At 35.1% G+C, this 25834-nt stretch overlaps 1 protein-coding gene and 1 long non-coding RNA gene across 10 annotated transcripts in view; one reads left to right on the forward strand and one right to left on the reverse strand.

The window, feature by feature from the left end:
* The window catches only part of LOC110019649, a 73602-nt gene that overhangs the window by 16878 nt on the left and 30890 nt on the right, over positions 1–25834 (forward strand). For 8 of the 9 annotated variants that reach the window (XM_020717396.1, XM_020717399.1, XM_020717397.1 and 5 more), the window contains one exon: positions 23327–23440. The exons of the other annotated variant lie outside the window; for it this stretch is intronic. In XM_020717396.1, coding sequence (XP_020573055.1) covers positions 23327–23440 — 114 coding nt within the window. The remainder of the gene's footprint in view (positions 1–23326; positions 23441–25834) is intronic. 9 annotated transcript variants of the gene reach the window in all.
* LOC110019650 lies at positions 24152–25509 on the reverse strand. The gene is made up of 2 exons (XR_002293473.1): positions 25466–25509; positions 24152–24758 (listed from the first exon to the last, which is right to left on the reverse strand). It is a non-coding gene; the product is annotated as an uncharacterized LOC110019650 (long non-coding RNA).

Consider the following 25834-nt stretch of genomic DNA (forward strand, 5'->3'; position numbering starts at 1 on the left):
CTTTTACTCTTAAATAAAAAGAAAATAAATAAAAAAAACTCTACTTTTAGGAGTTCAGAAAAGCCCCTGAATAATTTATAAGAATTTGAAAAATAATTTAATTAGGTTTAATTATCTGCCATTAGCTTCAGTATTGAAGTCTTATTAACAGTTTTTGGCTATGATTTAGATATTGTAAATCTAGCATAAGGAACTGAGGGGAGTATATAAGTACAGTGGAGAGCAAGACTTCAATGTTACTTGAAGCTAATGGAAATTTTCTAGGACACTTCCTTTTACTCTTAAATAAAAAGAAAATAAATAAAAAAAACTCTACTTTTAGGAGTTCAGAAAAGCCCCTGAATAATTTATAAGAATTTGAAAAATAATTTAATTAGGTTTAATTATCTGCCATTAGCTTCAGTATTGAAGTCTTATTTCTATTTTATTCAATAGCCTGCAATGTCATCGCATGTCACACATTTCTCCTTAATAGATTTTCTTAATAGAACCATAGTACGCCATGAAAAATGCTCGTATTCTATTGCTGGGTTAATTTGTCTTCACATGAGAGTAATCCTTGTCCTGCATGACAATTATCTTTTTCTTCATCAACTGTTTCACATATTACAATGTGATGATGAGCTAGGCAACAAAACAAAGATTTTGATGTTCATGGAAATCTTGATTGTTGAGAATAGATTGGGGAGGTGAAAAGAAAGAAAGATTGAAAAGAAGAGATAAATGAATATCTCAAGTGGAAGGAGGCAACAGGTAGATAGAAATAGGAAGAAGAGCCTTCTGACTTTGAAAGGAGGAAGAATTAATCTACAGAGAGTGTGCAAAAAAAATTCTACTTCTTGATCCCATCATCAACTATCTAAGTACATGGTCCTAGGCATTATTTATACTAATAAGCTTTATTCAGAATGATAAATTTTTCTTGAATAGAGAAAGGAAAAAAAATAAAAAATAAAACCAGTTCTAAAAGACAAATGATTTTAAACAGTTACTTCCAATTTAATGACAAAGTCGATAAATGTACATTAATAAATATTGAAAACTCAAACTCATGACTAAGGAAGTAGGACTTGCACTACTAGAATTGACATTGGCTATGAAGAAATCTATTATGGAGAGTTTAGAAAATTGGATGTCTTCAATTTTGCTTAAAAACTTGCAAAATCCATCCTATGGATGAAAGTGACTATTGTGAAGCAGAGGCGATGAATGGTAAAAATGTTTATCTAAGAAAAGTTGACCAGTGGGAAGAATAGCGCCATCAACAAAAACATCATAAGAAGGATACTGAAACTCTGAAAAGTCAACTCTAGAAACTATGAGGTCTTTATGCACACTACTAGGCAGATCCAATCTAATTGAAGCATTGGATGACCAAAGCTGACTTTCTGTTTGTTCACTTGGACATATGGGTAGGGTAGATTAATCTAATTGGGTTATGTTAGGTCAATCATGCTGGGTAAATCCAAATAGGTTCTTTGTGTTTGATTGGGTCTAGGTACGACGACAACAACAAGCCTTTAACCCACTAAGTGGGGTTGGCTACATGAATCCTTTTTCTCCATTGCGTCCTATTGTTTTCATTTAATTCTAATAAAATAAAATCATTTTTTATACAATGCCCAAGCCTCTTTAGGTCTACCTCTACCTTTCTTAATATCAGTCGAAGCTAAAACATCTACTCTACTAATCAGATCATTATATGGTCTACATTTAATGTGACCAAACCATCTAAGACGACTCTCTCTAATCTTGCGCGCTATTGGAGTTACACCAACCCTATCACAGATATATTCATCTCACATTTTGTCTCTAAGTGTCAAGCCACTCATCCACCTAAGCATTCTCATCTCAGCAACAATTAACTTTGTTTTATGCTTCCCTTTAAAAGGCCAACATTTTGTGTCATAGATAGGGGTGTAAACGAGACGAACACGAGCGAGCCCAGGCTTAGCTCGTGTTCGACTTGTTTATATTTCGAGCTCAAAAAGTTTGTTCGTGTTCGACTTGTTTGCTAGCGAGCTGAACACGAGTCGTTCATGAACAAAGAATCATTTTGACAACCCTAATCACTTAGCCATAGGATGTTGGGGCAAGATTTAAAACATCATTTGAATCTAAATTAATAATTTTTATTCTATTTTCTTAATTAATACTTTTAATTGATTATAAATATTTGTAGCCTTGTAGTGAATTAATTTTTTTAAAAATACTACTCAGCAAAGATATATATATATATATATAATTGATTAGTAGTATTTTGAACCAAAACGAGCCGAACACGAACGGACTAATATTTGTTCATGTTGTTCGTGTTCGGCTCGTTAACTTAGCGAATGAGTCGAACACGAGCTGTTCACAAACAACGAGCCGTTTTGGCTGCACTAGTCATAGAGCATTGCAGGTATCACCACTATCTTGTAAAATTTTCTTTTCAGTTTAAGTGGTATTTTTTTATCTTAATAGGTTTGAAGCATTCCCGCACTTCAACCAACTCGAGTTCTACTAATAACATCCCCATCTATATCACCATCACTCTAAACAATAGACCCGAGATATCTTCACACCTTTTAGTAATTTGATTATCCATAGTCACAACCCTACCACTAGAGCTACTACCACTAAAATTGCATTCCATGTATTCAGTTTTAGTTCTACTCATACGAAGACCTTTAGACTGCAATGTAGGCTTCCATAATTCAAGTTTTTCCCGAACTCTTTCTCTTGTTTTATCCACACGAAGGATATCATCAACGAAAAACATACACTGAAGTACATCCTCCTGTAAATGTCCAGTAGGAGCATCCATTACTAAAGCAAAAAGATATGGGCTTAAAGTCGATCCCTGATGTAATCCAACTGAAATAAGAAAATACTTGGCCAATCTTCCTTCTGTTCGAATATAAGTAACAACTCTTTTGCATATCTTTAATGAATTGAATAGTAGTCATATCAACACATTTTTTCTCTAAAACTCTCCAAAGGACTTCTCTTGGAACAAAGGGACTTCTCTTGGAACTTTATCGTAAGCTTTTTCTAAATCAATAAAAATCATATGTAGATCCTCCTTATTTTCTCTGTAATTCTTCATCAAGCCTCTCAATAAATGTATAGCTTCCATAGTAGACATGCCCTACATAAATTCAAATTGATTATGAGAAATCTTTGTATCACGGTCACACCCAATCTTTAAGGCAGTAGGGGAAAATTTTTGAAGAAAATTGGAATGAGATTAAGATGAAAACTTCTTTTTAAATTTCATTTTGACATTTAAACAATAAATAAGTTGGGAGATTTGTTATAGAATTAATTGGAGGGTGTGGAGAGAATTATGTATTATTGATGGAAACATGGTGGATACGATATATTGATTGCTTAAAAGGGTAAGATATTTGCAACCAATACAGAAAATTGATTTGAATTTAGAATTTAAATTCAAATTAAAAAATCAAAGTTTTTTAAAATTTTATTTTTTTAATGGAATTTATTTATATATATATTTTTTGATTTTTACTCTCTGTTTCTCTGTCTCTTTAATATTTTGTTGTAATTGACTAGCTAAAGTAGTGAAAGGAGGTGGAGGAAGAAGGTTTGAATGTAATAATAATGAAAATTATTATAAAAAAGTAAATGGCTATTAAAAACAATGAAAAATTAAAGTTGTGGAATTTCATGACGTTCCTCTGCCTCAATCACTCTCTCTTTCTCTCTATCTTACTTTGTCTTTCTCTTTCTCATTTTTTTTGTATGTCTCACTTTCGCTTTTCATTATTTTTTTGTCATCACTTTATATTGTTCGTCTCACAAAATTTTTGGTCACAACTTTATAGCATGCTTCATGGCTCATCAAGAATTTTAGAGATCATATTTTATTGGTTTTAGCAATAAGGAGAACACTCAAATGGTCATAACTTACCTTACAAACATCTTAATTATCATTCCTTATTTTTCTGACCTGGTTTATATACAATAATTTGAACCAACTTTTGGTCTTGCTGTGGAATCATAGCCTTCGCTATGTTTTCTCAGCTCAAATATGGTGTCCACACCTTAGCACCAAACAAGATCGTTGATCCAATTTCTTTAGATATACTAGCTCCTTATGATACTCTAAGATATTGGTTAACCATATTTGTATTTTGATGGCTTTAATAATGGTATTTCTAGTTTTGAAGGTCATGCAGATAAGAGTGACACAGGAACTTCCTGCCGGGACGTTTCTGTGACCTCTGATACGGTACCGCAAATTGCCGTGGGAAATTGCAACTTGGACTGGTGCAGGGAAAAATTATTCCATACGGACACGACATGTAGAGATGTATGCGGTGTCCGATTGACCTCTGATACGGTACCGCAAATTGCCGTGGGAAAAATTATTTCATACGGACACGACATGTAGAGATGCATGCGGTGTCCAATCTGCGGTGTCCGATTTGGACCGCTCATCACAGTAAAAGTTGCATTTCGGTGGGCCCCATTTTCATTTTTTTTGAAAAAAAATTGATTGAGTGTGATGAGTGGTGCAGATCGGACACCGCATGAATTTCTGCATGCGGTGTCCGTGTGGAATAATTTTTCCTGGTCCAGGAGGGTCAGTCGACCCTTCTTTTACATTGATTTCTCTCCTACTGTGAGTGGAATCCACTTATACTTACACTAGGTCTGTAAGTTTGTTGTTTTCCTATTTTAGAACACTTTTTTTGTGTTTTGTGTTAGAACAACTGCCGATGTTTCTTCTTGGCTTCAAGAACTGTTTCCTAGGGTTCCAGGTGGCGCTTCAGCTGTATTTTGTTCTCCAGGTGGTGCGTAACTGTTACGCCTATACATGAGCCGGTCCAACCTGGATCGGCTGAAGGCATTATAACCAACCCACAAGATGGCGGTCTTGGCGACAAAAAGAAGCGGGACAGACATGGGGAGCCGCAGAAGAAGGAAAAGAAAGGGTGGGGTCCGCTAGGGCTATAATCACCTATGGAAGGAGGAGAAATTAAGAGAGTTTGGAGGGAAAGTTACGACGGAAAATTTTTGAAATGCTGGGAGAGGATTCTATTAGGGGGGAACCTAGGGTTTGCTTTCTTTATGTATGTTTTTGGGCTGCTGTGTTTTTTCATTTTCGTGTGGTGTTCCTAGCGATATCTATGGTTGTGGGAGAACTGATCTACCTCTCGAATAATAGATCATCCTCATATCTTGCTTGTTTTCTTTTGTTTTTAGTAAGAGCAGCCATCGTTTAATTTTGTTCACCTATCTATTTCTGTTTCACTGTCCTATGCTTGCTAAATTTGGTCTTGAGGCGTATCAATATCTTCCCTACCCCCTTCTGCATTCTCCCCTTACCACTTATGACCGCCCTTTAGCTGTAGCTGCCCAGGACAACATTCAAGTTGGTGTTTTTACAGTTCCAATCGTCATCATCTCTTTCCCCTCCCTTTGCTTCGTTACCCCAATAGTTCTAGCACAACAACATCATTGCCGTCGCTGTCCAAACATCCCGTAATGCTATAGACACCAAGAAACCCATCCGCCTTGCTGTTTTCATGCAACCCCCCAGCTAAACCCCACCCCCCCGCTCCTGCATGTTATTTTCTAAAGTGCCCCTCTCCAGCCTTGTTTTTGCTGTTACAACTCTCTCACCTTGCCGTCGCCTCCCAGGACAGCCAGAGATCACCGCCTTCCTTCTGTTCCATTGCTACCCACCCAAATCCTCACTACCACCATCCAGGACAGTAACCATACTTGCTGTAATAACTAAGTTTTGAGAAATTTGATAAAAAATTCAACGACGGAGATATATCCCAAATTTTGGATCTCTCAAATTTCAATCAAAGTAATTTCATTAAATTTTACACGAAAAATTGATCAATTTAATATATAATACTATAAATAAATTATGAATGAATTGAAAGATATAAAAATTGGAAATTATAAATTAATTAACCTAATTTAACCCTCAAGTAACTCTCTAATTCCAATTAATGTTTATAATCGACCCATCCCACTCGATATATTCTCTCGATGGAGTTGAATGGGAAATCTCATCCCAGAGCTTCGCATCTACTCTCCCCCTCTCGGTTTTGTTCGCATGTCTCTCCCTCCCTCTCGGTCGCGCTCGACAGTAGCTTCTATGAGGAACTATGATTGCAACAAAGCCCACAACCGCGAGCAGTGAGGGCGAGCGAACTAGGTAAGCTCCCACTTCCAATTTTCTTTCCCGATCTTTCTCTCGCGCGATTTCAGCGCTCAGTCGCGAAACCGTGTGAACCTGCACCGTAGATGAGTCGCGCGACGACTCACGCAAAGCTGCAGACAATATTTTAGGGCTCTAGGGTGAAATCAGTGAGTACGAAAATCTATTTCATGCTATTTAAGACTTTATATTCCTTCCACTTGCTTTCATTTTGAGTTTTGCATTATTTTGCGTGCATTGTTCGTTTTCAGTAGCCGTCGAAGACGTTGATCTTGCGTCGGAATAGACATAAGTGGAGTGTATGTTTCCATAGTGATTTTAAAGTAAAATCAGTGAAGGTGAATGGAAAATTGAAAAGATAGGAAGAAGAATGAAGAATTCTTGGTAGCATTTGAGAGCAGACTTGTGCTGAGAAGCCTATTTGAAATAAGAATATTACTTTTGGGTAAATTTATTTTATGAGCCGAAAATTTATAAAAGCCTAATATATTTACAGATTTTAGGTTTTTTACTTGAGGTGACGAGCTCAAGGCAAGTGTGTGAAAGCTATTTGTAGGACGACTTCTGTAAATTCATGTAAATAATTCTATGTTAATTTAAAAAGAATAATTTGATTGATAGAAATTGGTTGAATCTTAAAGTTAATAAATCAACAAAAAGGTTATCCGACGGTCAACTAATTACTCTCGTGGCAATTGGGGTGAGTAATTACATTTCTAAATTTCAATAATCCTCTTTCTTTCAAAATGCATGTTGATTACTTGTATGCTGCAATTCCGTGAGATTTATTACAATAGCTTCTTTATCTTGGTAGATATGAAAGGTACGCATAAAAAATATGTATTTGAGGTAGGATACGTATGATATATATGATGTGCAAGATTGACATATTAGGAAAGATACACATGATGATCACAATAGAAAATGGTATGCATTATATGGGTAAAAGATTTGCATGAGATAGATATATGATAGAAAATAATATGCATGATATGTGGGTAAGAGATATGCATAAAATAGATATATGAATGATATAAGAGATGCATAATGATAGTTGTACAACAGAGTAAGATTAAATATACATATTAGTATATTACATAAAAATGTCTCAAAATAATATATGTTGGATGAATGAAATAACTTATATATGAATGCTTGTGTGTGCATGTTTGAAAGGAGTTCGCTATCTAATGATATAGGCAGCGGACGTCAGTGTACCCGCGAGTAGAGAGTTTTTCTACTAACCCAGAAATTTGTGATGGTTAGATCATTGGCGGCTGTGACGACAGGATAATATCAACCAAGGGCAAGTAGACAAGAGCTTATCTCCCCAAACAATTGTGATGTTTACATTGCTGATCGCTGTGCCGAAGAGATAATATTGGCCATGGGCAGGTAAGAGTCTTTCCACCCTAAATAATTGCGATGTATAGATTGCTAACCGTTGTGCTGATGAGAGCAGACGGGACAATATCGACCAATGGGTGTGTAAGATTTTATTGATGATGATCCTCACAGAGATAAAAATATATGTAAAGAGTATAAGTAAAATTAAAGTTAAGATAAATGCATGTAGAAGATTAGTGCATGCTCATTTAGAAAAAAAGTCATTGACGCATGTATTAGCATATATCATATTGCTTATAAAAATATGAAAGACCAACATATTATATGATTTTTTATAGACTCACATGCATATTTAATTCTTTTTCTTGAATTACTGTAGTTTAGAAGTGTGATTATTCTTGTATCATCTTTAGATAACTCATTATATTACTTTAATATTATTTTTTTATGTTTTAAGTATTTGAAAAAGATGAATAGAAGATGAACAAATGTGTACAGAAGGTGGGAACAATAAGCAGAGAAACACAAATTTCTACTTGTTAATTTTAATTTCTTTTTTTAGTTGCTCTTTCATGTATTATTTAAATATTAAATTGTTTGTGATAGAATTATAATAACAGAAAATTGATTTCTAATATCCCATCGTTCGTTCCCATCTTGATTAACTCTAAGCCTTGGGTCGGGTTGTGCAAAAGTGGTATCAGAGTAGTGGTTTAGATTAAATAACATAAATCTTAATGAAAGAGTGAATAAGATAATTGTATTAAGTAATAAATAATAGAAATTAAAAATTTTAATGTAGTACAAGTAAATTATATGGTTATCTTTTTATAGAATTATGGATGATCCGGAGGAAGAGGTTCGATATAAGAATGTAGATTTTGTTGTACCCCAGAATGTCGCAGTCAGTGCTGATGCTTTCTCTGATATGATGAATGTTGATTAAGAATTCTCGATCTCAAATTTGGAGCAGTGGATGACCACCAATGTATAAATTTTTAAAGCTCTTTAAATATATGAGACCCCCTTTATTTTTCGAAGCAAAAGGGCTAGTGGAAGCAAACAATTGACTATTGAGAGTGGAGAAAATCATAGATGGCATGTCTTGTCCACTGGAGAGGAGAATTGCCCTAGCCACTTTTACTTTTGTGGAGGAAGCCGAATGATGGTGACAATGTTAGATGCTGGAGTTTGGAGGTAGAACAAGTTACTTGGTGCAGTGGGACGAGTTTGTGATAACCTTCAGAGATTAGTTTGTAGCACTATCGGGTAGAAGACAAATGCAAGATAAATTCGTTATGTTGGTGTAAGGAGATCAATCGGTTATGCAATACAAAGTGGAGTTCACTATGTTATCAAGGTATGCACCCAGTTAATTTCTAATGTGGAGTAGAAATGCCATATATTTCTTTCTGGATTGAAGGGTTCGATCAGCAACCATTAGTGCCACTTAGGATTGAAGACTATTCAATACTAGTAAAGAGAGCTAGGCGGATGGAGATTGATTTCCAACAAACTTAGAAGCGTAGACATGCATAAAAGAAACAGTTCGGAAGAAGTGACACCAAAAGCTTATGCAGGAGGAGAGTCCATTGGGAAGAAGATAAAGTCCTACACTAGTGGAGATGTTCGTCGGGCTGGTATTAGCACCATACAATCTTGTGTTAAGTGTGGGAAGCAACATCGTGATGAATGTTTATTGGGGTTGAATGTGTGTTACTTATGTAGACAATCTGGACATCAAAGGAGAAATTGCACAAATGATTTTCAAAGAACCACATCAAATGCTCACTGAGGAAGAAATCCAGTTTAGATGAATTTTTCGGAAGGATCTACATCTTGAAGTAGTCAGTAGAGGATAGCAGAAGCTGAAATTGTGGCTTATAATGAGCAACCAAGTCAAAACATTCGTCCAAGTGTTTATTCCTTAACCCATCAGGAGCCGGATGAGCATGTTGCTGCTGATGTTGATGCATAGAGTTTGCTATGCTGCAGTTATCATTTGACAAGAAACAAAACAAATTTTTGTAATCACTTTTGAATTTTTGTAATCACTTTTGTTTCATCTTCATTGTTGATGTGGAGTTCATGAATTTCGAGGACGAAATTTTATGAGGGGAGATTGTGTTAACCAATTATTCATAAATTTGATAAAAATTTCAGCAACGAAAAATATATCTCGATTTTAAGATTTCTCGAATTTCAATTAAAATAATTTTATAAAATTCTGCACGAAAAATTGATCAATTCAATATATATATATATGTATATATATATATATATATATATATTTAAATTATGAATGAATTAAAAGATATTATTCCTAACCGACCCTTCTCGCTCGATATATTCTCCTGATGGAGTTGAACGGGGAAATCCCATTTCAGAGCTTCGCATCTCCTCTCCCTCTCTCGATTTCATTTGCACGACTCTCACTCTCTTTCGACAATAGTTTTTGTGAGGAGCTGTGATCGCACCAAAGCCAACAGTCGTGATTAGTGATGGCACGACACTTGGGAAGCCGCACGACATGTAGTATGCTGCATCCCAGTTCCAATTTTCTTTCCCAAACTTTCTCTCTCGCTTTTTTATCGCTCGGTCACGACCCCGTGCTATCCCACACTGTAGTTGAGTCACGCAGTGGTGGCGAGCTCCTGCACAGAGTCGCAGACGAGTTTTTAGGGCTTCGGGATGAAATCAATGAGTGTGAAACCCTATTTCATGCTATTTGAGACTTCATTTCCTTCATCTTGCTTTTATTGAGTTTTGTCTCATTTTTCGTGCATTGTTCGTTTCCCGTTGCCGTTAGATGCATCGATCTTGTGTCGGAAGTGTTGTAAATAGATTGCATGTTTCCGTAGGGGTTTTAAAACACAATTGCTGAAGGTGAAGGGAATATTGAGAAGATAGGAATAATAGGAAATAATTTTTTGCAATTTTGGAGAGACAAGCCTTTGTCGAGAGGCTTATTTGATGTAAGAATGTTACTTTTGGGTTTTAATTTTTTTATGAGTCGAAAATTTATAAAGTCCTAATATATTTACAAATTTAAAGTTGTTTACTTAAGGTGGTGACTTCGAGGCAAGTGTGTGAAAGCTATTCACAGGACGACTCCGTAAATTTAGGTAAATAATTCTATGCTAATTTAAGAAAAATAATTTGATTACAAAATTCGGTTGAATCTTAAAGTTCAATTTGTTCTTTAGATTTTATAAATTAACATAAATGTTATCCAATGACCAGATAATTACTCTCGTGGTAATTTAAGTGAGTAATTATATTTTTAAGTTTCAGTAATCATCTATTTTAAAATGTATGTTGATTGCATATATGTTGCAGTTCAGTGACACCTATATTACAGTAGATTCTTTGTACTTTAAATTTTTTTAGCACCTCAGATAATTGTGATGGTTAGATCGCTAACCGTTGTGTCGATGAGATAATATCAGCTAGGGTTAAGTTGACCAGAACTTATCTTCCCAGGCAATTGTGATGTTTACATTGCTAATTGTTGTGCCGACAGGAGAATATCGGTCAGGGGTAGTTAATGGCCTTTCAACCCTAAACAATTGCGATGTGTTGATCGCTAAATGCTGTGCCGACAGGGCGATATTGACCAAGTGTGTATAAGGTTTTGTTGACGGTGATCCTAACAAAAACAGAAGTGTATTTAAAAAGTATAAAGTAAAAGTTAATATAAATGCATATAGAATATTAGTGTCATTTAAAAAAGGTCATTGATGCATGTATTATCATATATCAGATTGCTTATAAAAATACAAAAGAACGGTATATTATAAGATTTCTTATAAACTCGCATGCATATTGAATTTTTTTATTTGGATTAATGTAGTTTAGAAGTATGATTACCTTTGAGTTATCTTTAGATAACTCACTATGTTGCTTTAATATTATTTTTTTATGTTCTAAATATCTGAACAAGATGAATAAAAGATGAACAAATTTGTATACAAGAAGAGAACAAGAAACAGAAAGGTATAATTTCTTCTTGTTAATCTTAATTTATTTTTTTAGTGACTTTCATTAATTATTTATTATTTAAATATTAAATTGTTATTAAATTGTTAATGATAGAATTAGAATAACAGAGAATTGATTTCCAACGTTCGATCATTCGTTCTCGTCTTCGACACTTGTTGTTCTTGCATTTTCACACTATCACCCTCGCTGCTTTCAGCATTCCTTTGCTACCCCCACACTCACAACCTTTCCAATACACCTATCTGACCTCCAACACCCTTGGCGTACACTCTAATGGTATTTATGTCACGACTTGGCCATGAGCTTGGAATTAAATAAGTTGGGAACTAACGATCAGACGTTGAAAATAAATTCTCATATTCTAATTCTATAACTAACAATTTCATGATAAAAAAATACTTGAAAGCATTAAAGAAAGGAATTAAAATTAAGAAGTAGAAATTTGTACCTTTTCATTTGTTGTTCTTATCTTCTATACACATTTGCTCTTCTATTCATATTATTCAAATGTTTAACACCTAAAAATAATATTAAAACAATATAATGAGCTATCTAAATATAATCTAGGAGTAATCATACTTTTAAATTACAGTAATCCAAGTAGATGACTTTAATATGCATAAGAAATCTTATAATATTATGGTCTTTCAAGTTTTTATAAGCAATCTGATATATGCTAATGTATGCATAAAAAAACCCTTTTTAATACATATACTCGAGCTTCTGTAAGCATTTACTTTAACATTATTTATACTTTATAATCTTTACCTACACATTTGTCTCTATGAAGATTACCAGCAACAAAACCTAACACACCATTGACCGACATGTCTCGTCGGCACAGTGGTTAGCGATCTACATATCGCAAGTGTCCAGGGTAGAATGTCTCGTACCCGCCTCTGACCGATTTATCCCGTCGACACAACTGTTAGCAATATAAACATTACAATTGTCTGGGGAGGTAAGCTCGGGTCTACTCGCCTTTGGCTGATATTATTCCATCAGTACAACAATTAGTGATCTAACTATCATAATTGTCTAAGATGGTAGAAATATTCTACACGCGCGTGTACACTGACATCCCCTGTCTGTACCATTAGGAGGTAAAATCATCTTCTGAACATACACACACAAACATTCTTATATAATCTATTTTATACTTCATAACATACATCATTCTGATATATCTTTATGCATCTAATAACATGCTTAGCTATTCTTATGCTGTTGTGCAACTATTCATCTTACATAACTCTCATATCATGCACATCTCTTATATCATGTTTATATTTTATGTATTGCATATCTTTTTTTATCTTGCTTATCATGCATATATGTTTCATATCATGTCTATCTTTCATATCATACTCATCATACGTATAATGCATCTCTGATATATCTTGCATGCATATTTTGTATATCTTTTTTGGCATACATATTTTTTCTATCTAATAATTTGAGGAATCTAACTAAACTAGAGCATATATATACTTTATGAAATAAAAAAAAAATTATTGAAATTTAGAAATATAATTATTTACCTCAGATGTCACACTAAGTTCTCAAACATCAATAATTAGTTGGATGTTAGATAATCTTTAAGTTGATCTTAACAACCAATCTCAACAACCTATAAAACATTATATCAAAACTTAAAATTCAAGTAATTTCCATCAATTGAATTTTTTTTACTTAATTAGCATAGAATTAAATCACTTGAATTGATGAAGTCTCTCTACAATGAGTTTTCCACGTGCTTGGCTCGAGCTCGCCGCCTCAGAGAAACAACATGAAATCCGCAATTAACTTCAAATTTAAAGATTTCTTGACTCATTAAATAATTTAACCAGAAAAAAGTAACTTTTTTTTTACCTTAAATAGGCTTCTTGGCATAAGTTCATCTTTCCGAAGCTGTCAAATATTCTTTCTTCTACTTTCTATCTTCTCAATCTCCTCATCCTTCACTGATATTGTGCTAAAACCTGTACGAAAACTCGGAAGCCACTTACCAAACTTCCAACACAAATTTGGCGCCTCCGACGGCTACCATAAACAAACAATGTACAACAAATGAGGTAAATCTCAAAGTAAAATCAAGTGAAAGGAAATGAAAGTGTCAAATAGCGTGAAATAGGGTTTCGTAATCACTGATTTTCCCCTGGAGCCTGAAAACCTATCCCAACTCCAGCACTGTAGCTGGAGTCTCGGGCTCCCTGGGCAGAGAGGAACAATGCTAGGGAGGATAGGAAATGAGAGGAGGTTCGAGAGAGGAAAGGAGTGGGACGTGGCTTACTGCGGCTCGTGCAACTTTCCAGGTGCCGCTCACCCCTTTCTATTCGTGTCGACAAGTTGAGCTGCAATCGCAGGATTGCAGCTCCTCACAGGAGCTTCTGCCGAGCTCAACCAAGAGTGAGGGAGAGACATACGAGCTAAGTTAAGAGGGGAGAGGACAAGCGAAGCTCTGGAAATGAGTTCTCCATTTGACGCATCACAGGGCTAAATATTGCGTGGGTTAAGTCTGTGGGAACAGTAGGTCGGGATTAGGGAGAGTAATTGAGAATTAATTAAGTTAATTAACTTCCAATTTTTTATATCTTCTATTCATTCAAAATTTATATATAATGTTTTGTATAAAATTGATTGATTTGACGTGTATAATTTAATAAAATTGATTTGACTGAATTCTGAGAAATCCGAAATTTGGGGTACATTTTTTATTGCCAAAATTTTTTCCTGATTTCTCATAATGGATTATTACAGTTTGCTTGTGTCTATTGTTGTATTTCTCTTTAAAGCGTGTTGGTTGTAATCACCTATTTGTCTTTCAGTAACGACATTTGCTTTCCTAGTGTTGTTTTGGGTTAACTCCTGCATTAAAAAGTCTTTAAATTCTTTTCTAACAGGGTTAGGAATACTAAGAAGATATTTTGCTTCTGTTTTAGGTTTACCTAACTTCAAGCACGCTTTATACATTGATTTCAGTCTATCTTCTCTTCCATTAGGTTGTATTGGCTTAGTTGTTACTAATTGCTTTGATTTTGAACTTTTTTTTTTCTTTTTTTTAGCAATGCATACAATTCTTTTATGTTGTACTCACTTTATTGTTTGTCATAAATTTTTTTCTCTAATGACAGATTAAATTTGTGAATCTAGCCTTGATTCAGGGGTTCATATCTTAGATATCAAGCTTGAAGTCATGCTTCTATCCCTACTTCTCCCACTCCCCTTTTTATATAAAAAAATTGGCGCGCATCTTCATTTTACTCTTGTATTAATGTTTGTCCTCTTTAGTAAGTTTTCTTAAAATTTGTAATTGGCTTTGTGCCCACTTTATAACATATATGAAAAAGATTTCTGTCTTTTAAAGACAATGATTGGATTTTGAAGGTTGCTTTTGGATAAAATTTCAAGCATTCATATGGAGGGCATTAGGACTGATAGATCAAGGAGGTGTTGTGCCTCCCAATACATTAAAATTTAAAAATATCTTTTACATTCATGTAATTAAGGAAGTTGAAGAGCCTTATGATTAGAAACAAGAGTGAGGAACTGTTCCTCTGAAAGATGCCAAAGAAATATCTTATCTTTATTCTATCATCAGTCGTTTGAATTAGATGGTCATGATCACTATTTGTAATAATAGATCTTATTCAAATTAATAAAGTTAAAGGAAAAGCTGGTCCTAAATAACAAAGGACAGTCAACCTCTTATAATTAGCTTTAAAATAAACAATGACAATGGCATGATACATTAAACGCTACTGGAAAGCCCAAAGATTCACGACTAAGGATTGTGATTGGAGACTTGTTCTACACAAAGTCTTTGTTTGACTCTGTTGGTTTTAATATGTAGAATGAGACATAACCGTATTTAGTGTTTGTTAACCTATTAAACTCTTGGTATTAAATATGGCCTCATGCTTATTGACTTGTCCCATTTCCATTGCGTACAAATTCCTTATTCTCTAAGCATTCTCTAAGCTTGGAATAGGTTTTACTTTCACAAGTTTTCCAATAATATTTAAAGTTTTGTGCCTCATCATGGGATCCTCTTTCGTGCATAAGAACTATATAGAGACATGAGGAATAGGGCTTCAGGCATTATGGTTGTAGAAGTGATTGAAAACTGCAAAGACAAGTTAGCCACTGAACCTGTTTCATAGAAAAACAGATAAGAAAGAAACAGAACATTGGAAGAAGAATCAGCTTTAGCTTTTATCATTCTTGTAGAGGCAGGATATACAAAACCGAGTTTTCTGAATACAGAATTCCAGAAACAAAGTAAACGGGTCTGATGTATTAGTTAGGAATCAGCGGTGATTATATTTAGCATAGAAGATTAATATCTCTGACAGAGAAAGTGGGCAAGTAATGATTAGGATTTTTGGGAACTTATCTTATTACTTATCAAACTTTCCTTGTCACCAAATTAGCAATTTAACAATGTCACAAAGTTGTAACTTGTTGCAAAGCTGAAGAAAGCGGGCCGTTGAATGTGCTTTGGTGAAGACATCGGCATACTGAGCTTGAGTGTTAACATGCTGAACAATAATATGGTTGTTCTTTATACAATCACTAATAAAATGAAAGTCCACTTCAATATGTTTAGCCTAGATATGAATACTGGGTTATTTGCAAGTGCAATAGTTGAAATGTTTTTCCAGTAGTTGTGGCGACGTAAGGAGAGGTACATTAAATTCTTGAAGCGATCGGTGTAGCTAGATGATATCAGTAACAGCTATAGCCAAAGCTCTATATTATGTTTTGGTAGAAGAATGAGCAATTGTCTTTTTTTTATGAACGTGCCAAGAAATTAAAGTGTTGCCAAGATAAGCACAATATTTGATTGTAGATTTTCAATCCAAAGGATCACATGCCCAATCATAATACGAATAAGCATAGATATTTTGATTGCCTGATTTAGTGTGTAAACCTAGAGGTAAAGTTTCTTTAATATATCGAATTAGTCTTTTGTGTAATTGATAGTAATGCTCTAGTAGTTGATGCATATGTTGGTATATTTATTCACCATATAAACAATGACTGACCTTGTAATTATAAGATATTGCAATGAGCCAGTCGTGTGGCTATAGTGTTCATTATTTGAGTGCAAAGCAGTAGTAGAAGATGATAATTTAACATCAATAGGATTGGAAATGGGTTCACAATCCAACGTCACAGCTCGGTTTAGTAATTTGACAGCTTAGGTAGATTGATTTGGATGCAGCCCAAATTAACCTGAATGCCAAGAAAATGATTGATCTCACCAAGCCTACGAAGCTGAAAGGCTTTGTGCAGACCTTGAAATAGAAGTTGAATGATATTTTCATTATTCCCGGCCAAGAGAATGCCATCAACAGATATTAAAATGTAATGACAGGTGTTTTGATGAAAGGATAGATCTGTTGAACTTGTTTGAAAACCAAAGCTTTGTAAACAAGAATAAAGTGTGACAAACCATTGCCATGGTGATTGTTTGAGATCATATATGGACTTTTCAGTAGACAAACATAGTCCAAATGCTGTGAATCTTTAAACCCTATGTTTGAGACATACAAACAATGTCGTTTAAATGGCCACGTAGAAAACATTGGATGCATCCAATTGAAGCACTTTCCAATGAAAAACAGCAGAAATAATTAGAAGAATGTCGATTGTCAGGAGTTTGGCTACTGGACTGAATGCTTCTTCGTAATCCAAATCATATTCTTGCTTATATCTTCAAGCCATAAGTTTTGCTTTATGTTGAGCATTTGTACCATCAAAATTGTGTTTTGCTTTATAAATTCATTTTCATCCTCAAAACATTTTGTGATAATTGTGGTGGAACAAGAACCTTGTTGCACTTCAAATTCGTTGACATGGCTTGTCACCACTCAGCATGCTTAACAACTTGTGTATAACATGAAGGATCTGAATTAGTGATAGAACCATTCAAGTTGAAGATGAGTTTAGGCTTTAAGTTTTCTTTTTGGGCTCGTGTAAGGTGTGGTGTAGTGGTGGTACATAATTGTTGTGAACAAGAGTAAGAGAAGAAATTTAGGTTGGAGAGGTGTTGGAAGTAGGCTGTTTGGTGGAGTGAAAAAGGAATATTGTTTCTTGAAATACATGTCTATAAATGAAAGCTTTTCCTGTGCGTTGGTTATAATGTTTGGAGCCTTTACTGTTAGGATATTGACAATAAATACACATAAAATTGAGTTTGGTGCCAATTTATATATGGATTGATTGTGTGGGTAGCAGCGGATGACAAAGACATCCAAAGGTTTTAAGACAAGTCTAATGGATGTTTGTTGTGTGGTAGTTCATACGGAGAAAGTTGAGATATTGTTTGGGCTGGTAGTTTCAATAATAAGCATTAAGCCAAAAATGGGACTAATTTTTAGCATCCAGAAGCATCACACAATTTGCTCCAATATTATATTGATGCTTATGTTTGGCTATTCCATTTTGTTCATTCAGGAGTATAAGAACAACTGAACTGGTGAATTATGCCATGATTATGAAGACTATTTTGAAATTGAGTTGCATTATATTCTTCATGACCATTAGAATGCAGAATTTTTAGACTTATCATATTGTTTTTCAACAAAAGCTTGAAAACATACAAAATTTTAAGTGGTTTCAGATTTTTGGTGCATAGGATATATCCAAGTAAAGTGGGAAAAATTATCAACAAATAAAAGATAATATTTATGCCCTAGTACAGACACAAAACTGAGGAGGACCCTATATATCCACATGCAGTAGCTCTAATTGTTGAGAACTTCTAAGAAAAAAAGTAGAAAATGATAATTTGTGGCTCTATGCAAGAGCACAAGGTTCACTATGAAAAGATTGCCTAGGAAGAGGATTTAAAGAAGATTTAGGTAGTTTGAGGGATCTCTCAAGTGATGATGCCAGACTTGTGAAGTGGAGGATGTTGCAAGAAAAGCTGAAGGTGTTGAAGAGGCCTTCCATGAATTGCTGATTGGAAAGAGCCTTTGATGGCATGGTCCTCAAAGGAGAATGAAATTAGTCATCTGGTGCTTCATAACAAAACCAAAAGCGTCAATGGTTATTGAACAATGGTTATCCCAGGCAAATCTATTAAAATTAAGAAGATTATGTGATAGATATGCACATGTAGTAATGAGTTTAGATGAAACTTACGATTAGGGATTGGTAGGATGCCTTCATCAATATTTTCAATAAGAAGCATTTTACCATTGCCAATTAAAACTAGTTGTAAGCCAATGTGTTACTTCGTGTTTTGTAGTCGAGAAACATCATAGGTTAAATGAGAAGATACATCGATGTCAAGGATCCAATTTGAGGTGGCTTGAGTATTTGATACTGTTCTAGGGCTTCTAAAAGGTGTTTGAGAAATGAAGTTTGTACGGTGTTAAGATAGGGATTAGGGTCCATAAACGGCCATCTCGGCTGAAAACAACAAAGAAATCACTGAATTGGCAATGTTCGAGCGGCGAGGAGATTCCACCGTCGTTTCTGAGCGATACAAACACGCTACTGCAAAAGGAAATGATACAACACTCCAAAGAGCACCAAATAGATAACATTGCCTCTCTAACATAATAGCAATTGCCAAAGTCTTCAAAACCAGAAATAACCATATATAAATAGTTCCCTAATAGCAAATAATATACTTAAAAACTAGAGAAATATGAAAGAACCAGAAAAGGAAGAAAATTAGAAGTTTTCTACAAATAGGAAATAAATAAAAAATGGGACTTCTCTGGTCCTATTACTCTAACGATCGTGAGGGCTTCATGCCGCGGAATCATAGAAGTTTTTTGAACTGCAAAAAATTTTGCATCCACGTCAAGATATCATGGAACTTCCTTGATTGAGATCACTGGATTTGCGATCTCGAATTTATAGAGACACTTCTGTGTTACTCTCCCCAGTTAGGAGAGGCTTCTTTTTCTCAGATCCTTTTATCAGATGTTCTTTCTCACAAAACACCCATGAAGGTTTTCAAAATTGGGTTCCTCTTATCTTGTCTTCTAGTCGTGAGTGCACTGTTGAACTAAATTGGGGCTTAGCACTCCGCTTACTCTATAGATCCTTTTGAAAATTGCTCAATAACCTATTTGAAGTGATGACATGTTGGACCTTCCTAAATAGTGGCAACTTGGGAGGTAGGTTGTATGTTAGAAAATCTTAAAATCCACTTAGCTGAGGCAGACATGTGTCTGGTATTTGCTTCTTGGACTCACTGTCATCTATGAAAACCAATGTAAATCTTAGTGGGGCTTCCAACCGTGCAGTCTGAAGGACTTGTTGGATTACTAACAACTCCCTCGTTTGCTAGAAACTGGTACTCTTTTGCGTTCTCATCTTCTTCGGTTTCTCTGATTTCATTGTCTTATTTTTTCCACTACTCAGCTTTTTGGCCCGTGAATGAGATCATCATCATGTTTGGGTAATTTGATGCAATGTTCCCAAAGCTGTGGCATTTGAAGCATTTCCTTGTTGTGATGAATTTGGAGTGCTGGTGGGCTCTACTTCTGCTTTACTCTGATGGGGTTGGTTTGGGTGCTCCACTAGGTGTATTCTTGTTGTGTAAACTGATGGTTTAAACTTGCTTGAAGGGTGTTGTGGACATGATACTACTATGTTGTCCCTCCACCTCAGGGCTAGGGTATGGACATCTTGTATTGTCTAATATGGATGTAACTATATCACGTTGCCGACAGACAACCTCATGATCCCAGATATCGAGCTATAATATTCTTCTCGAATTTCATTAGTTCACATTTCAACATAAGTTGCTCGAACTTAGCTCCTCTAATATTTCATTACTTGCACTGCATCTCTCGTTTTATCTTTAGCCCAGATAGTTATTTTTGTTTTTCCCTTTTCGTTGTTGAATACGCTTCATGTTCTCCCACTACAGAGATGCACTCTTAATTTAATGCGGTTAGCTTTACCTTTATGCCCAATGGAACATCCTTGTACTCAAATATTCTTTTTGCTATTTGGAACCACTCAATGAACTCGTTCGGATTCATGTGACTGTCAAAATTCGGCAAGCAAATTTTCACTCCAAACTTCTAGTTTATCCTCTAATATTTCATGCAATATCGTCAGGGTATTGGTTCATCATCACTGAAAATTGCTTAGTGGAATGGGTTCACTTCCTCTTCTCAAAGTTACTATTATGGCTACGTGTAATCTCTCTGAGTTGTCTTCTCTCAAAAACGACAACCTTTTGTTGCAGTTGAAAGATTTTTCGTTGCATGTTTTTTATAGTGAGCTCATGGACACCTCTTTGTAAATTTCTTCTAGGCGGAATTATGTAATTTTCAATCGGACAAGATTTTCGGGGAATGTAGGATTGTAAATTAAGGAGGATCCGGACTTGGGTTTTAGTAATAGGTGTTGGGGTGGATTATTGGTGGATGTAAGAGTGTTGAATTTTGAAAATTTATGGTTGGGGCTTGTAATTGTTGTTGGAATGATTTATTAGGTATGGTGGGATTTTTTTTTTTTGAAATTTTGGATTGTGATCAGAGAGAAAACCTTAAAAATTTAGGGCTTGCCGGACTCTAATACCATATGATTCCATTCTAGGGCTCCTAGAAGGTGTTTTTGAAGCGGTTTGTGGGGAAATAGTTGTGGAATAAGAAATGAATGATAATATGTGTGTCTAATGGCATTTGGACAGGGATCGACTTCGATCGACAGCTGTCTCAACTGAAAACAGCAGAGAAAACTTCGTATCGGTTACATTCAGGCATCAAAGATCTTCCATCACTGTTCCAGAGCAAGTTACAAATAAATCATTTACAAAAGTAGATGATACAACAATCTAAAAAACATTTAAAAGAGAACTACATCTCACGAACACATTAACAATAGCCAATGTCTCCGCAATAAAAAAAATAAAAAATAATATATAACATAAAACACATAAAAATAAATATAATAATTATATATATATATATATATATATATATATATATATAAATAGTTCCCTAACAGCAAACAACCTACTTAGAAAGGAGAGATATATGAAAGAACCAGAAAAGGAAGAAAAATAGATGGAAATTTGCTGCAAATAGGACATAATTAAAAAAATTTTTCATGTCCTTTTACTTCTGCAATCGTGAGGGCTACAATCCCTGTAATTACAAAAAAAAATTGAACCAGCATTCACGTCAAGATATCACGGAACTTCCGTGATCGAGATTGCGGGATCCGCAATCCTGTGAATTTGGTGACGCACTCCCTTGTCAGTATTGCTATCCTGGAGAGCCTGATAATTGCGCTGATAGGAATGATCTATACGATGACAACATTGGAATGCCATTTGCCTTGATTTGCCACACATTTGTGCTAAATATATGGCTGAGAGCTACGTCCTTCTCAAAATGTCTTGTTGTTGCCACAAGTGGTTTTAAAATTTGAACTTTTTGAACATCCTCTCATGGGATATCAATTAGTAGATTTGCCACGTCCTCATCCCTTGTGTTGCTGTGAGAGCTGATTGGTGGTCTGGCGTGGCCATATCAACAGTTTCTCGAGCTGTTTTTGCTGCTAGATTCTTTTCTTCACTACATAAGAGAGCATAGAAATCATCTCAGGCAGGTTGAAGTTCTGTTCTTTTTACAGTTTTGAATGCTTGCGTTTCTAGTAATCCAGTAAGACTGTACATTATAATATCTTTTGCAGGGAGCTCTGAAGGAGAAATTGCATAGCATTTGCTATTGATTTCTGTTAAATATTGTATCATTGTTTTATCTTTCATGGTGATATGATGTAATTTGTATTTCAATTTAGAATATATTTTCCTTTTGTAAATTGAAGCCTTTTTTTTATTGTTTGCCAAATTTCAGCACATGAGTCCAGATTTTACACATATGGTAGAAGTGTTGGAGATATTGTGGAATACAAAACAGCTAACAAATTTTGATCTATCAACTTCTATATACTGTATCTTGGGTTGGGTACAATATGATCAAATTCTGATATAATTTGCTTGGCAGGTTTGGATGTTGTTCCTTCTAAATACCCATCAAACTTATGCGCTGTGAACAGCTTCATAATTTATGATTTCTATAAAGTATACTTATAGTTGTAAGCTCTGTTCTGATCACAGATTTGACAATAGTCCCTAGAAATTTTAACTGCGGAGGAATATAAATCTCACGATTTTGATAGGGGAATCACTGAAGTTAAATATGAGTAGTGCTAGAAGTTACTGAAGCATCCAGTGCTAAACTGTACGGCATAATGTCTCTGATACCATGTGGATGTGACCAAAAACTGCAAAGACAAGTTAGCTACTGAACCTGTTTGATAGAAAAATAGATAAAGAAAGAAACAGAACATTGGAAGAAGAATCAGCTTCAGCTTGTATCAGTCCTATAGAGGCAATATATACAAAACAGTTTTCTGAGTACAGAATTCTAGAAACTAGAGCAACGGTTCTGATGTACCAGTTAGGAATCAACGGTGATAATATCAGCAGAGAAGAATACCATCTGTGGTAGAGAAAGTGGGAATATAGAGTACTGATTATGACTGTTGGTAGCTTATCTTATTACTTGTCAGACCTTATCAATGATTGTTTGTCCAATTTGGATAGTCATTTTTTTTTCTGGAAAATTTTTGGCTTTTGTTATTTGAAAATATAATTGTTACTTTATTGTGTGTCATCTCTATTAATTTCTACATAAATATTTTTATTCTCAAGATGCTAATTAGTTAAAAGCCATATAGTGCATTATATTCCATTTCTAATTAGGAATAACCGAGTTTAATTTGCTTTTTAAATCTTTGAAGGGCATGAGTACATATCTTGGAGCAGCTCCCATTGTTCAATGTCTAGAGAGATATGATCCAGATCTTATAATAACTTCAAGAGTTGCTGATGCCGCACTATTTTTAGCTCCAATGGTATCATAAGCGAGGCCTTTGCTTCAATCTGGTGGCTATTTTTTCGATTATTTAGTTGAAACATTCTCTGGGGTAAAAAGACATTCAATGAAGAAAAACTTTTCTTTGAACTATGATGAACTACAGACAAACACAAAGAAGTCCAGCACAGATGAACACTACGTTTATATGCTTTAGATTAAATACAACCACGTGAATGAGAGAGAGAGAGGAAAAAAAAAATGATGACAATAACAAGAATCGATTTATGAGACAAGCACATTCATTTGCTGATTTTGTTAGTTTTTCTAATTAATTGAAAAATTATCTAGCTCAAGATATGCTGTTGTTATTTTACTTTAATTTTCGATTTTGTTGCTATCCATAAGAGTTTGATATTTTAATTATTCGGATTTCTCACAAAACTCAAATCCATAAAATCTTAGAAGCTTTAACCAAATCACTTTTGGGATATCACATCAGGAATTATTTTGATTATGTCGACATGAAAATTTATTTCTTCAATCTTTTTTGTCGTGTAGCATTTTTTGTATTTTATTGAAAATGCTATAAAGCAACTAAAGTTTTAAAATGTTGTTTTGGATGCTGTATATCAATAATTTTGTAATTCATAATTGCCAAACTGTGAAACCTTATTGTTTGTCGTACATATTTACTTTTATATATTTCTGTAATATATTAGATGGTGCTCATGCATGTGAAAATTGCTACTTTTTTTTTTGCTTATATATGTGCAAATATGGAAAAGAAGGGAAGTTTAGGTTTTTTATGGAGAACACGCAGCCAGCAGGTGAGCATAAACTAGCTTGTGCTTGTATTAGAAGGAAATATGGGAGCAACATGAGTGAGTGATCACGAGTTGTTGCAGGTTGGGTCTCTTTGGTAAGAGTATTTTGGCAAACACAAATTTTAGTAATTTGGTAGGACTTGGATTGGAAGGAAGCCACGAAGGCACGAACAAGGTAAAGATCCTTGGTGAATGGACGTGATGATGCAATTAATGTGAAGCAGGCTCTAAATCAAATGATAGGATGCCTCACAGGATAGATGACTAATGTGGTGATTGGATGGGCTTTAATGCAAAATAGTAGCAAAGCTCCTAGAAAAATGGAAGAGTCAACTATTAAGGGAAAGTGACTTATACCTGTTTGTGTGCGCGCGTGAATGTGCATGCATACAATTTTTTTATTTAAAAAGAAAATCAGTATTTGGCAGAGGCCCAAATATCGATTTTCCATGTGCTAGACCCATAATGAGAGCCCGTGCCATGTGCTTAAATATTCGAGAACCTAGCGCCACTGGAGATCGAACCCGTGACCTGAGGGGACTTACAGGTAAATATTCGATCTTTACCTTGTTCGATCTCCAGTGGCGCTAGGTTCTCGAATATTTCTCCACAATTGATTTTAAATTGCTACTTTTTTTTTTGCTTATATATGTGCAAATATGGAAAAGAAGGGAAGTTTAGGTTTTTTATGGAGAACACGCAGCCAGCAGGTGAGCATAAACTAGCTTGTGCTTGTATTAGAAGGAAATATGGGAGCAACATGAGTGAGTGATCACGAGTTGTTGCAGGTTGGGTCTCTTTGGTAAGAGTATTTTGGCAAACACAAATTTTAGTAATTTGGTAGGACTTGGATTGGAAGGAAGCCACGAAGGCACGAACAAGGTAAAGATCCTTGGTGAATGGACGTGATGATGCAATTAATGTGAAGCAGGCTCTAAATCAAATGATAGGATGCCTCACAGGATAGATGACTAATGTGGTGATTGGATGGGCTTTAATGCAAAATAGTAGCAAAGCTCCTAGAAAAATGGAAGAGTCAACTATTAAGGGAAAGTGACTTATACCTGTTTGTGTGCGCGCGTGAATGTGCATGCATACAATTTTTTTATTTAAAAAGAAAATCAGTATTTGGCAGAGGCCCAAATATCGATTTTCCATGTGCTAGACCCATAATGAGAGCCCGTGCCATGTGCTTAAATATTCGAGAACCTAGCGCCACTGGAGATCGAACCCGTGACCTGAGGGGACTTACAGTGAACCCTGCCAACCAACAGACCACGGCTTGCGGCACGATGTCGCGTGCACACACAAATATATATATATATATATATCAAAAAAACAAATTGTTTTTTTGTAGATGCCCAAATACCGATTTCTTATGCGCTAGGCACCATGATGAGAGTCTGCGTCATGTGCCTAAATATTTGAGAACCCAGCACCACTGGGGATCGAACCGGTGACTTGAGGGGACTTATAGTAAACCCCGCCAACCAACAGGCGACGGCTTGTGGCACGTGTGTGCATACATATATAATTTTACATATATATCAATATATATACATGCATACATACATGTAGATCTATATATATGTATGCATGTAGATCGG

Source organism: Phalaenopsis equestris, unplaced genomic scaffold, assembly GCF_001263595.1.
Source record: "Phalaenopsis equestris unplaced genomic scaffold, ASM126359v1 Scaffold000065, whole genome shotgun sequence".
NCBI lineage: Eukaryota > Viridiplantae > Streptophyta > Magnoliopsida > Asparagales > Orchidaceae > Phalaenopsis > Phalaenopsis equestris.